This window comes from Chiloscyllium punctatum, chromosome 4 (genome assembly GCF_047496795.1).
Source record: "Chiloscyllium punctatum isolate Juve2018m chromosome 4, sChiPun1.3, whole genome shotgun sequence".
Classification (NCBI taxonomy): domain Eukaryota; kingdom Metazoa; phylum Chordata; class Chondrichthyes; order Orectolobiformes; family Hemiscylliidae; genus Chiloscyllium; species Chiloscyllium punctatum.
The window spans coordinates 54,683,819-54,698,214 of record NC_092742.1 but is presented as its reverse complement, the minus strand read 5'-3'; the positions used below and the strand labels follow the sequence as shown (position 1 = coordinate 54,698,214).

Genomic DNA, 14,396 nt, shown 5'->3' with positions numbered 1-14,396 from the left:
CCTCTGGGTATGTGAAACAAACCTTTTTCTAGTCCTACACTGGCCGTCTCCTACAGCTTTTTTTTTTCTTTACGATTGAGTTGGTTAGAGCTCTCAAGGATAGTGGAATCGAGGGTTATGGAGATAAGGCAGGAACAGGATACTGATTAAGGATGATCAGCCATGATCATATTGAATGGTGGTGCAGGCTCGAAGGGCAGAATGGCCTACTCCTGCACCTATTGTCTATTGACTTCATCCTCTTGCTAGGACCTTGAAAAGTTTTTGTTTTGCTTTCAATTTCTACCCCACTATAAAATTTACATATTGTCCATTTCCAAAACTTCTCTCTTTGACCTTTCGGTCTCCATTTCAGGGAATAAACTACCCACTGCCATCCACTATAAAGCCACTGACTCCCATCGCTACTTTCACTACAGCTCTTCCCACCCCTGAAATTCTTGCAAGCATTCCATTCCATTTGCCAAGTTCCTTCAGCTACGTTGCATCTGTTCAGATGATGCCACCTTCCAAAACAGCACTGCTGACATGGCTTCCTTCTTCCGTAACAATGGCTTCCCGCTCGGGGTTGACAGGGCCCTCAACCGCATCTGACCTATCTCACATGCTTCAGCCCTTGCCCCTTCCCAATCAGTCACAGTGTAATTGGGTCCGCCTTGTCCTCACTTTTCATCCCACCAGCATCCACAGTCAAAAGGATCAGTCTCCACCATTTCAGATAACATCAGCAGAATACCAAACATCTATTCCTCACTCACTCAGTCTACATTTTGCAGGGATCGTTCCCTCTGGGACATCCTAGTCAGTCGACCACTAACGCCATCCTCCCCTATCTCTTCCCACAGCACCTTCCCATGTAACCACCGAAGATGCAACACCTGCCCTTCACCTCCTCCCTACTCACCATCCAAGGGCCGAAACAGTCTTTTCAGGTATTTCACTTATACCTCCTCCAATCTTGTGTATTGTAATTGCGGCATCCAATGGGGCCCACTCTACATTGGCAAAACCAAATGCAGACTGGGAGACTGCTTTGCACACCTTCCATCTGTGTGCATGATCCCAACCTTTCCATAGCTGGTGAGTTTAACACAACATCTTGCTCACATGCCCACTTGACTGACCTACAGTGAATCACACTGCAAACTGGAGGAACAACACATCTTCAGACAAGGCACTTTACAACCTTTTGGACTTAATATTGAGTTCAACACCTTCAAATTGTGAACCATTTTAGCTTCACTTGTTACATTCTCTGTCACCACGTCCTCTCTTCCCTCCCTCGGAACTGTCTGATCTTTCAAGTCTGGCAGTTAAGACACCCATTGTTCTGCCATTCTCCCATTCTGATCACAATCTGACTATAAACGTCTTTTCTCCCCCAGCACTTCCCCCCAACTATAGCAAAATGCTGCCCCCTCCACACTTCACTTTAGCTCTGAAGAACCATCTAGACTTAATATGTTAACTTACTCTCTCTCCATGGATGCTGTTTAACCTGCGCTGATCTCCAGCATTTGTTGTTTTCATTAGTTAGACCATTTTGAGAATACCGTGAAAAGTACTACTTCCCTTATCTAAGGAAAGCTATACTGGCATAGGAGACAGGCAGGAGGCTGGAAGGACACAGCAAGCCAGGCAGCATCAGGTGGTGGAGAAGTCGACCTTCTTCTGGGCCAGGAAGTCCTGGCATAGGTGGTAGTCAAGAGAATATTCACTACGATGTGGAGGGTTTTCATATGAGGAAAGGTTGTGTGTTGGACCTGTATTCATTAAAGATTAAAAGAATGAGAGGCAAAAGGGAATAAGAAATATAGATGGTTTAAGGAGCTAGACAGTGTTGGTGTGGAGAGGTGGTTTTCATTTATGGGCGAGTCTAGGACCATAGGACATAACCTATGAGTAAGGATCACCTTACTCAGTCACAGCTGATAAAAAATTTCTTTGACGGGTAGTAAAACTGTGGAATTATTTTCTACAAGGATTGTAGAGGCTGGGTAGTTAAGTATGCTCAAGGCTGGGATAGACAGACTTTTAAATCAGTAAAGGAACCAGGGATTATGAGGGAAAGACAGGAAAGTGGAGTCAAAGATGATTAGATCCTACATGGTCACATTGAATGGCACCATAGACTCAATGGCCAAATAGCCTAGTTCTGCTCCTACGTCTTCTGATTTAAGATTACAGAGTGAGAGATTTCAAGGCTTTAATAAGCCAGCTACTCAAAACATCAGCACAATGTCCCCAAACTGTTAAATTATCAGGATACATACCAAACGACAACATGAATTCAGCAAGATAATTTTGGACATAAAACCAAAGTGCAAGAGAAACTCAGCAGATCTGACAGCATCTGTGCAGAGAGAAACAGAGTTAACACTAAGTCAGATTATTCTTCTCTGGAACGCAAGATGCCAAAAGTCATTGGACTCAAAATGTTAACCGTTTCTTTCCCCACAGATGTTGCTAGCCCAGAGTTTCTCTAGCACCTTGCTTTTATTTTAGGTCTCCAGAATCTACAGTATTTTGGAAACTGTATTTAGTCTTGTTGAGAGCATACTGGGGCCTACTGTATTAAGATTTAGATACTAGTCTTCAAAAAAAGGATATTACTGAATGGGTAATGGCTTCAGTAACTGGAGGTTACTGAAAGTGAAAGTTGTGGGCAAACTGAAGTAAAAAAACTGATAATTATGGATCTTTTCTCTCAAAGCACAACCTGACAGGATATCATTGAAGTGCATAAATTTATAAGGGCTTGAGAAAATTGGATCCAAGTATGTTTTTCTGACACAATGAATTTAAGCATGAGGAAATCACGCTTAAATATTAAGATGAACAAAATAAAATAGGAAATGCAGGAGGGCACCTCTTAAAAAAAACCAAAAGGCACGTAGCACAGGTGGTGATGAAACAGGATTGCTCCATAGTTTTCAAGGAAGGAAGACCAACACAGTACATTGCTAAAGGGGATTCAGGGTTATCATAAATACATTGAGGGAACATTGTGGATTGGTGAGTTATATACACAAAAGGTGGTCTTCACTTGAAATGGTCAAGTTTATTAAAATCCTCCCATTTTAAATAATAGTCACCTCTCACAAAGTTCCTTTGTTTCAGTTAAAGAACCAGTGTTTCCCTGAACTGAATTCATATTGGATCAGAAACAGTATCCCTCTCCACAGATACTTTCATACCAACTCAGTTTCTCCAGCACCTTAATATTGTTGAATTTCAGATTTCCATCATCCATGTATGGTTTTTGTTTTTTTAATCTTTTCTCAATCTTAGCAGTGAGGACAGGGATCATATATAAATTATATAAATCCATTTCTAGCATTCATACATTTCAAGTCTAATTAGATTAAATAAAATATTTAGTCAACCGATAAGTTACAAAATCATGGCACAAACTTTCAAATTATTAATGTTAGTGACAAATTAAACAAACCTATACTACTAATAAATAACTAGATATACATTCTATGAAACAGCTGCAACTTTGAAAAGATACACTCCATTTTATTTACTTATTATACAAAGTTTGAGAGAAGATTTGTAGCTCAGGTGCTTGTTGTTGTGGTTCTGTTTGCCAAGCTGGGAATTTGTGTTGCAGACGTTTCGTCCCCTGTCTAGGTGACATCCTCAGTGCTTGGGAGCCTCCTGTGAAGCGCTTCTGTGATGTTTCCTCCAGCATTTATAGTGATTTGTATCTGCCGCTTCCGGTTGTCAGTTCCAGCTGTCCTCTGCAGTGGTCGGTATATTGGGTCCAGGTCAATGTGCTTATTGATAGAATCTGTGGATGAGTGCCACGCCTCTAGGAATTCCCTGGCTGTTCCCTGTTTGGCTTGTCCTATAATAGTAGTGTTGTCCCAGTCGAATTCATGTTGCTTGTCACCTGAGTGTGTGGCTACTAAGGATAGCTGGTCGTGTCGTTTCGTGGCTAGTTGGTGTTCATGGACTGTACAAAACACTACACAGGACAAACAGGAAGACAGCTAATGGTCCGCATCCATGAACACCAACTAGCCATGAAACGACACGACCAGCTATCCTTAGTAGCCACACACGCAAATGACAAGCAACATGAATTCGACTGGGACAACACTACTATTGTAGGACAAGCCAAACAGAGAACAGCCAGGGAATTCCTAGAGGCATGGCACTCATCCAGAGATTCGATCAATAAGCACATCGACCTGGACCCAATATACCGGCCACTGCAGCGGAGAGCTGGAACTGACAACCGGAAGCGGCAGAGACAAATCACTATAAATGCCGGAGGAAACAGCACAGAAGCGCTTCACAGGAGGTTCCCAAGCACAGAGGATGTCACATAGACAGGGGGTGAAACGTCTGCAACACAAATACTTATTATACAATTCATCCAAGGCAAGTAGTGCTTAGAATGGGGGTTTCTTGTTATTTTCTATTTATTCTTCAAATAAATTGACAAGAATAGTCACAAACTGAGGTACAAAAATTGACTATGACTGTAAAACAGATAACATCCAAGTTTTGTATTTCTGTAAATACAAAAGTAGAATAAACCTAAATCAATACTTATGCATTGACTATCTTCCATGATGCATGTTATATTATTTAAAATTAGAAAGGTCTGTTGTAGTTGCACTCATGCAATAAAATTCCAGAAGTAATATAAAGCCTATGGTAGAAAGCTAAGAAAAGATCCAGCATAGTCAACTTGTTATTTATAGAGACAAATCTTTCCAGTGAAGTCTATGATTTAATCAATCCAGTAATCTGACTAGCGTCAGAAAATTATGCTCAGGCTATAGCAGACTCTGATTTGCGTACTCTGGGCTGTCGCCAAGCAGCCACTATTCATGCTGGTTATTCAGGGGAAGAAATAAACCTTTTATAAGTAGAGAGGAATGCAGGGTGACAATTGAAGCCCAACATTTTCCAAGCATTTACAAGTGTTGATGTTAATCTTTACCCACATATAGAAAGGCATCTGTTTAATATTCTCTTCTACTCACCTTGCTGCTGGAACATTAGCATAGTTTGTGGTGATGTGTGTACAGGCAGAGAGCGGGTACGCTGTACTGAACTATGGGTTCGGCTTGGCATGCTGTTACTGCCTCCAGGGTTAGCAAACCATAGATTCTGTGAAAATACAAGTTACACATTGTAAAACAAATTTAATTTATACAGCCTCTAATATTGAAGAATTAATGGCATATGGAATTAACTGTCTATTTGACATCATGCTCTAATACCTCAAAGCTTACAATCCTTACAAATTTCATTCATTGTCTGATGTCTACACACTTTGAATGAATCTGTTGTACAACTTTATGTACATAAAACTCTGGGCTTCACCCTTTCCAGAGAAGCAGCGTCTGTACTTTTTTCCACATTTACATCATCCCATTTCAGTACCTCTACACATCAAAGCGAGGAAAAACAGGAAATGCCTTCAGAGAGTGTTCTCACTGGGTCTTTTTAAAAGGAACCAGCAAGTTACTTAAATCAGGAAAATTTGAGAAATATTTCCAATGTAAATTTGGCAAATGTAACTAAACAGTCTACTGTATTTTCCTGCCCTTTAAAGTTAAACAGGGTGTGTTGTATCTTGCTGGCTAAACAAATATTACATTTAACTAGTGAGTTTCCCCAAAGAATACATATTTGCACATATTTTAAATTACACTACAGAAAGGCAAAAGACTTGAACAAACCTGTCTTCCTTGTTTTAATATGGCAGGATTGCTGGCTGCACTACGCTGTGGGGCACCCATAAGTCCACTGGGGCCCATAAGACCCAATCGAGCAGTGGGCATATTTCGAGGAGGCATCTGAAATTGGCGTTGGGTTCGTCTACCCACTCCTCCACCCACAGATCCGGCTGCTGGTAAGGAGTTGGATTGACTAAAACCCCAGCTATGTAAAGAAAAGATAGTAAAACCAGTTTTAATGTTTAAAAAAGTTGAGACACATATGACATGATAGAGAGATAAATTTGTGGCATGTCTCTAACTTTTGTTCCATGTGTGTTGTTTCTCTCTAACTACATGTTTAAATTTAAATTCATCCAAGGCTGGAAGTGCTTAGCAAGGTTTCTTGTTATGCAGCTGATAGCCAATTGACAGTAAACCACTATTAGGTGACCTTGATACTAAATTACTGTTGTGTTAATTTAGCAAACAGCACATAGGCATGCCAAAGAATACATTGAAAAGAGAATGAGTTGGAAGCACAAGTGAAACAGTACTTCAATGACCAGAAATTTAGTCATAAGGGAGTAAAGAACATAGAAGAAAGGGGAGAAGAATAATAACGGAAATATTTCGATGGTAAAAGATAGTCATCTAACATCTTTAATAATGGCAGCACAGATCAGACATTCCTACAGAATATTGGCGTTTCAAATAGCAAATGGCAACTCGGGAAACAAAGTAGTTTAGGACTGTTTTGGATCTGGACAGTGGCACCCTACAGTGTTCTATCCTGGGATTATTTATCTTCTGCATATGTCAATGATTTGAAAGAACAGTAGGGGAAGTGGTGTCCAACTTTACAGGAATACAAAATAGGAGCCATTGCAAGTCATTCAGAGCAGCAAAAGAAGCTCATAAGGGTCATGGATTAGTAAGTGGAATATTCAAATGTGGGGTAGATGAAATACAACATGGTTTATTTATAGTACAACATCGTGCTCTAAAAAAAAAATTTAAGATGTGGTTGGGTGAATGCCATGTTAAATTACCCATAGTGCTCAGGGATGTGTAGGTTAGGTGCATTAGTCAGGGAAAATATAGCGTAATAGGGTAGAGGAATGGGTCTGGGTGGGATACTCTTCGGAGGGTCAGTGTAGACTTGTTGGGCCAAATGGCCTGTTTCCACACTGTAGGAATTCTATGATTCTATGAAATTCGTTAAAAAGTGGAGATGTTAGAAAAGGTAGAGCAGATTCATTGGAATGCTGTCTCTTGTGCTGAAATACAAATAAGTACTTGAAACATCAGTCAGATTTTCAGAACAGCTACGATTTGCAGTGATTTCATGCAGATGTTCAAAATTTAAAGAATGAGACACTACAGACAAAACCTGAATGTTTCTAGTGAAAGTGTAGAATGACAGATCATTACAATTTAGAACAACAATCAAGGTAACGACTTTTATGTACACAAAGGTTTGAGGGGATGCGATTAATGCACAGATCAAATCAGACTGGAATATAAAAGTGGTTGAAAGCAAGGACACAAATAATACAGGAACATTGTTTGTACATGACATTGTCACTGAATCACAGAACGGTTGCAGCACAGTCAGGGACCATTCTGCCTGTTGCATCTGGACCACTCTCTGCAAAATCAATACAGTTAGTCTTCACTCCCCTGTCTTTTCCCAGTAGGCCAACAAATTCTTTCAGATATTCTTTCAAATCTCTTTTGAAACCAGGATTGAATCACTCTGTACTTTGCACTTCAGCAGTACATTCCAGATCCTAACCACTTGCTGCATTTCAAACACAAAAATTCCTTCTGTCACCACTGCTTCATTTGCCAACCTTAAATGGATGCCCTCTAGTTCTTGGGTCTTCCAACAATGGAAGCAGTTTAATAAGGACTGCTGCTTGTGTGAAAGTTCGAGAGATTTGGACAAATGACAAGCTGTCATTTCCAAGTAATTGTCAAACTCTAATGAAAGTTACTTTGTAACTAACAATCAAGATGCAAATAAACTAAAGTTAAAATTTTCAGCTTTAATTAAATGAAGAAAATATATTTGTGCTTAGAGAGAAAATACACAAACATGAACAGCATGTATAGTCTTAAGCATGTTTTGAGAAGAAACTACATATTTTAACAACCATGACGTGGGCCTTCTTCTAAACAACACTAGCAAAGAAATGCTGTATATGCTGTAAAATGGTTTTTTTTTTAATGCCAAGCAACTCATCCTGAAACAGCTTGTGTCAATAACATCCACACAATCTAATTTCTCTATATATATGCGCGTGCGCACACACACACACACACACACACACACACCTGCCACAAATACATAGATATTTATAAAGTAGCAAGCTCATAAACCAAGGCACTGATTTCTCACAATTTAGAAAAAGTGAATTTATACATGGAGCTCTAAATGGAAATTTCTTTTGTGCTTAAGGCTTTTCCTCCAGAATTTGATGGGTTCACAAAATCTCAGTTGTTTTAGTCGGATGATGCCCATTCAGCCCATCGTGTCTGCATTAGCTCTCTGAGCATTTTAGTACCAATCTCCTGATTTTTTTTCTCTGTAATCCTGCAGGTTGTTTCTGTTTAAATAATCATCCACTGTGAACTTGAATGCCTCAATTGAACTTTCATCCACCACATTTCCAGGCAAGTGACAGAAAGGTTAGTGAAGAAGGCACTTGTGTCTCAAACTAATTGTTAAGGATCATCATTCACTACATTTCAAATGATGTTCACAAGTGGAATTGACTTTGTTGGAGACAAAAGTGAACCAAAAAGTGTAAGGTGTCCAAAAGATATGCTGCCTGTTGTGTCTTGGTTACAATGGACCTCTTTAGAGTAAATGAGCAATTTACCATAGACAGTTGATCTTGAATGACCACTCAGACTAACTCAGAATTATACAGTTGTAATTACCATTAAAGTAATCAATAGTATGACATTTACATCTACATTTTCTCCAAACTTGAGTTTCTCCTTTTTAAGTCGATGTGATTAAGCTAATACATTTTCTCACTCTATTTCTGATTTATTCCCTTCTGATAAGGAAACATCCAAAGCTGACAAATATGATTTTATCAACATTAAAATAAAAAAAAATTCAAGTTAATAATCCAAGACAAATGGACAATAATTTTGAACAAAATTATATGCAAGATGATTTTTATCCAATTAAATATAAAATAGATAATTGTGCAAACTTAAAATGTTGTTTTGTGCATGATCATGAATGCGCAATATTTAAAGATATTATATTTAGTTTTCTCTGAATTAATTCCACTTGAATGATATGCCTCTGTTCAAATATACTATGTACCATAAAATTGTAATTTACTGTATTTTAGATTAATTTATGCGTAAATCAATGTGGACTAAAGACCAATTGTAAAGGAGATTACAATGAATGATGAGATTACACCTAATTTCAGAGATTTTTTTTACTTGATAGGAATAAAGTAACCATTCAGGAAAACAGAAAGCAGCTCAAAAAATAAAGACATTTCATGGTTAAGCACAAACTTCATTATAACTAATATTGTATTAAAATCGTTTTTAAATGTCACTATGCAATTCCTTTGTTTTCAGAGCAGCAAATACTATTGATTTGAAGACTTGAGGATACTCAATGACACTGAATGCAACAACCAGCAACTTCCAATGTGATACTAGCCATGAAGTTAAACTTCTGAAGCTCATATGTTTGCTGGAATTCTGTCCAGAACAAAAAATAATTACATATCACTGATAAGCAAGCAGTATCAGGACATTATTTAGCTGATACTTTCTAAGTTACAGAAGTTCACATTGGCATTAATTAGAAAACCAAAGAAAAAGGAAAATGAAAATGGAAATTCAGATTGCTTGTGCCCATCCAGTTTTATTAGATAAAAGAATGACAAACAGATTTAAAGTTCATAGACAGAAATTCACAACTGAGAAGATAAAATATTAAAACATACCTTCTCTGCTGTCGATAACCTGGCATATCCAGGAGGGATTTCCGGGGGAAAGACCTAAAGAGTTTCTGAACCTGTTGCTTCCACGACAACAATCTCTTTTTCTGTGTCTCTGTAAAAGCCTAAGATAAAAGCAAACAATTTTAATTAAAGTTAAAAAGTACTAGTACATGTTGTGAAAATATTAATTTCAAATTAATAAATTAACATATTATTCATCATTCAGGTGAAAATAATAGTGCATTATCAGAACTGTAAAACTACACTTTGCATCACGGTAAAAAAAATTCCTTTTCTTTTTAAACTATGGAGTAAATGCAACAATCACACTACAAATAGCAAATTAAATACTGACACCACATTACATAAAGTCACCACACTCTCAGAGGACCATAGGGCAGATCCCATTGGAGAGAGATGACTAGTAGTGAGTTTAATTGGAGGGTTCACACCTCAGATGTGTGATGAACTTGAGAAGGGAAGACCTTTGCGATGACCTCAGCCAGTGAGAGTAATGAACCAATGTGGTTAGCATGACTCACCATCGCAAACTAGCCATCTAGACAACTGAGCTAACCGACACCCCAATTCCAAATTCACAGTAAAAGTCTATTTTTGTAAAATGACCTACAGAGAAAAAGATCCTATACTTAAAAAAATGTTAACAAAAATAATGCCTGAAACATCTTGGGTCATATAATATCTATATTGCATACAAGTTAATTATAATATATGCAAACAAGTCTATCTAAATTAAGAATTATCTAAAAGTAAAACACACTTTCTCATGAAGAGAATTGGTTATTTTAAAGTTAGAAACAGTTCAGCACTTGTTTGTTAGATGTAGCAAAGCCCCAGAAATAGCAATAATAAGAATGATCAATGAGGTCTGCTGGCCCGAATTGATGGAGAAAGTGAGGACTGCAGATGCTTAAGATCAGAATTGATAAAAGTATGGCGCTGGAAAAGTGCAGCAAGTCAGGTAAGATCGGAGGAGCAGGAGAATCGATGTTTTGGGCATATGCCTTTCATCAGGAATGTCGGGCGTGGATGGGGGAGGGGAGCTGAGAGATAAATAAGACAGTGGGGTGGGGGTGGGGTTGAGGTAGCTGGGAAGGCGATAAATAGACAGGTGGGAGTGATGACAGTGATAGATCAGGGGGAGGATGAAGTGGAGTGGATAGGTGGGAAGTAGGACAGTTCAAGAGGGCGGTGCCGAGTTGCAGGGTTGCATCTGGGATGAGATTGGGTGGGGGAAAGGAAAGACAAGGAAACTGGAGAAGTCATCAACAATGCCCACCTCATCCCAGATCCAACCCTTGAACTCAGCACCACCCTCTTGAACTGTCCTACCTGTCCATCTTCCCTGCCAGGTACCTCACCCCATCCTCCTATTTAGCTCTCATTCCCCCATTCCCCACTCCACATTCCACATTCCCGATGAAGGGCTTATGCCCAAAATGTTGATTCTCCTGTTCCTCAGATGCTGCCTGACCTGCTGTGCTTTTCCAGCACTACACTTCTCCACTCAAGCACCATCACCTACATGCCTACCCAAGAGTCATGTAAATGTCTCATGTATATGACTCTACAACCACTGCTGGCAGTGCATTCCACACACCTACCATCCTCTGCTTAAAAGGACCTATCTTTCTCCAATCGTCTTAAAATTATGCCTCCTCATGATAGCCATTTCCACCCTGGGAAAAAAAGTCTCTGGCTATCCATCTTATCTGCGCCTGTCATCATCTTGTACATCTCTATCAAGTCACCTCCCATCCTTCTTTGCTCCAATAAGAAAACCCCAGCTCTCCCAGTCTTTCTTCATAAGACATGCCCTCCAATCCAGGCAGCAAACTGATAAATCGCCTCTGCACCATTTCTAAAACTTCCACATCCTTCCTACAATGAGATGACCAGAACTAAACACAATATTCTAAGTGTGATCTAACCAGGGCTCTATAGAGCTGCAGCATAACTTCATGGCTCTTAAACTCAATCCCCCCACTAATGAAAGCCAACTCACCATATATGCCTTCTTAACAACCCTAACAACTTCAGGTGCAACTTTGAGGGATCGATGGATGTGGACCCAAAGATCCCTCTGTTCCTCCATACTGCCAAGAATCTTGTCGCTAACCCTGTGTGCTGCATACAAATTAGACCTTCCAAAATGAATCACTTCACACTTTTCCAGGGTGAACTCCATCGGCCACTTCTCAGTCCAGATCTGCATCCTGTCAATGTCCCATTGCAACATAAAACAGCGCTCCATATCATTAACAACTCCACCAACCATCATGTCATCAGCAAAACTTATAGCCCACCCTTTCACTTCCTCATCCAAGTCATTTATAAAAATTACAAAGAGCAGAGGTCCCAGAATAGATCCCTGCTGAACACCACTGGCCACTAAGCTCCAGGCTGCATGCTTTCCATCTACCACCACCATCTGTCTTCTATGCGCTAGCCAATTCTATATCCAGACAGCCAAATTTCCTTGTATCCCATACCTCCTTACTTTCCAAATGTGAGCCCATGGGGAACCTTTCAAACACCCAGCTAAAATCCCTTTTCATCACATCCACTGCTCTACCTTCATCTCCTCCAAAAGGCTACAAAGACTTCCAACAACCCCGACTGAACAGGTAGGTGCTGCCATGTCCACTATACAGGATTCATTTGCAACTACACAGTTTGTATAAGGTACCTGACAATAACAATCTTTTGTTGTTTGCATCTTGGCTGGTAAGGATGGTCAGAAATAAGAACAGAAGTTATATGTGAAAAAGAGATTTTAATAAAACTTGACTAAACAGTTCAGTCAGATGGAAGTGTCATTTTTCTTTAAAAGTTCTAAAGATATACATCTTACAGTCAGATGGGAAAATTTATAATAGAGAACCAAGAAATGGCGGATGAACTAAATTGAAAATTTACTTTGGTCTCCAAAGGATGACACAAATGTTGTACCAGGAATGATGTGGAACATAGGGTTTAGTGAGAGGAACTAAAACAAATCTGTAATAGTAGAGAAAGTGTTGGAGAAAATGATAAGATTGAAGTCTGGTAAATCCTCAGGGCCTAATAATGTACACCCTAGCAATACTTAAGCGGTCATAGAAATAGATGTATTGGTGATCATCTTCCAAGGTTTACACTCTGAAACAGTTCATCCAGATTGGAGGATAGCTCATTTAACCGCGCTATTTAAAAAAGGGAAAAATCACAACACCAGGTTATAGTCCAACAGGTTTAATTGGAAGCACACTAGCTTTCGGAGTGACGCTGAAGGAGCGTCGCTCCGAAAGCTAGTGTGCTTCCAATTAAACCTGTTGGACTATAACCTGGTGTTGTGTGATTTTTAACTTTGTACACCCCAGTCCAACACCGGCATCTCCGAATCATAAAAAAAGGGAGGGAGAGAGAAAACAGGGAATTATAGACCAGAGAGTCTGATGTCAGTATGAGGGAGATATTAGGGACCACTTTCAAAGAATTTTAAAGGCAAGCACTTAGAAAAACAGTGGATCAAATGTGGGGGAAACAGCAGGATTAGGGTACTGAGCTTGTTGGTCAGCTATGATCATTCTGAATAGCAAAGCAGGCTCGAGGGTTTGAATGATCTACTCTTGCTTCTGTCTTTTATGGAACACAAGTCATAAAAAGAAAATTATGTCTGCAGAGAAAACTGTAAAGCAAAGATCAGTACCCAGAGGTACTGGGGCAATATTAACATTTGGCCAACTTCATCTTCAGGAATGGCACAGGTAGTCATTTCTCTTCATTTGTTATAATGCATAAATAACGGTTGTTCAAAAATTGAGAAGATTTTGCTTATTTATTACTTAATATTGAGGCAATCAGACCTCTAAAAAATCAAAACACATCTGCAGCAACATGTAGACAGTAAGGGCTGCCAGTGGAAGCATAAATGAAAACTTAATTTCCATATCTAAAACAGCTGGCAAAGATTTAATGCATCTGCAAGTTCTTTGAGTTTGTCCAGGACTGAAACCAGTGGGCCTTTTTCGTCCTACCAGTTTAGGAGATACGAAGTACTGGTACAGGGAAATTAAAAAAATTAAATAAAGTCTACCTTGCTCAAAGATAACTCACCATCACAAGTAGTGGTTGAAGTGAATAGCACCTATATATTTAAGAGGAAGTTATACAAGTATTTGAGGGAAAAATGAACAGAAGAGGTTAAGAGGTGAGATGAAGGAAGGTAGAAACAGTCACGTGGAGAGCAACGAATAACGTATCTGCTCAATGAATACAGATCAGGAAAAAGACTAAGACAAAAGTGATAAATTTGCTTATATGCAAGTTAATAATTTATCAAATCAAAACCTAAATGACAGAGATTTTAAATGTCAATTTTTCAAAATGAAGAATTGAATTCCATATCAAACAATTGATGGATCTAATTTAAGAATCACATTCCATTGTACAGTATGCTAATTGAATATTAATATATATCAGGTTAACTCTACCTAATCATTCGCCACAAAGCAAACAGTATGATGAACACTATAGTTTATGATAGGATGGTACATCATGTTCCAGTCAAACCAGTTTGATAGTCTAGTGTCATGTTCTGCTTTATAAGACTATAATTTGTATGAATATGCCACCATTTATGGTGCATGCATATGAGTGTGAATGAGCATGTCTAGTGGGATGTGCATGTTGGGGGAGGGAGTATGTGGGGAGGCATGCACAT

The 14,396-nt window shown here is 39.0% G+C and overlaps 1 protein-coding gene across 7 annotated transcripts in view; it reads right to left on the bottom strand.

Moving 5' to 3' along the window:
• Positions 1-14,396, bottom strand: part of samd4a (sterile alpha motif domain containing 4A) — a 200,485-nt gene that overhangs the window by 23,226 nt on the left and 162,863 nt on the right. For all 7 annotated transcript variants that reach the window (XM_072568755.1, XM_072568754.1, XM_072568753.1 and 4 more), the window contains 3 exons: positions 9,674-9,792; positions 5,706-5,907; positions 5,004-5,130 (listed from right to left, as the gene is read on the bottom strand). In XM_072568755.1, the coding sequence (XP_072424856.1) occupies positions 5,004-5,130; positions 5,706-5,907; positions 9,674-9,792 (448 nt within the window). The remainder of the gene's footprint in view (positions 1-5,003; positions 5,131-5,705; positions 5,908-9,673; positions 9,793-14,396) is intronic.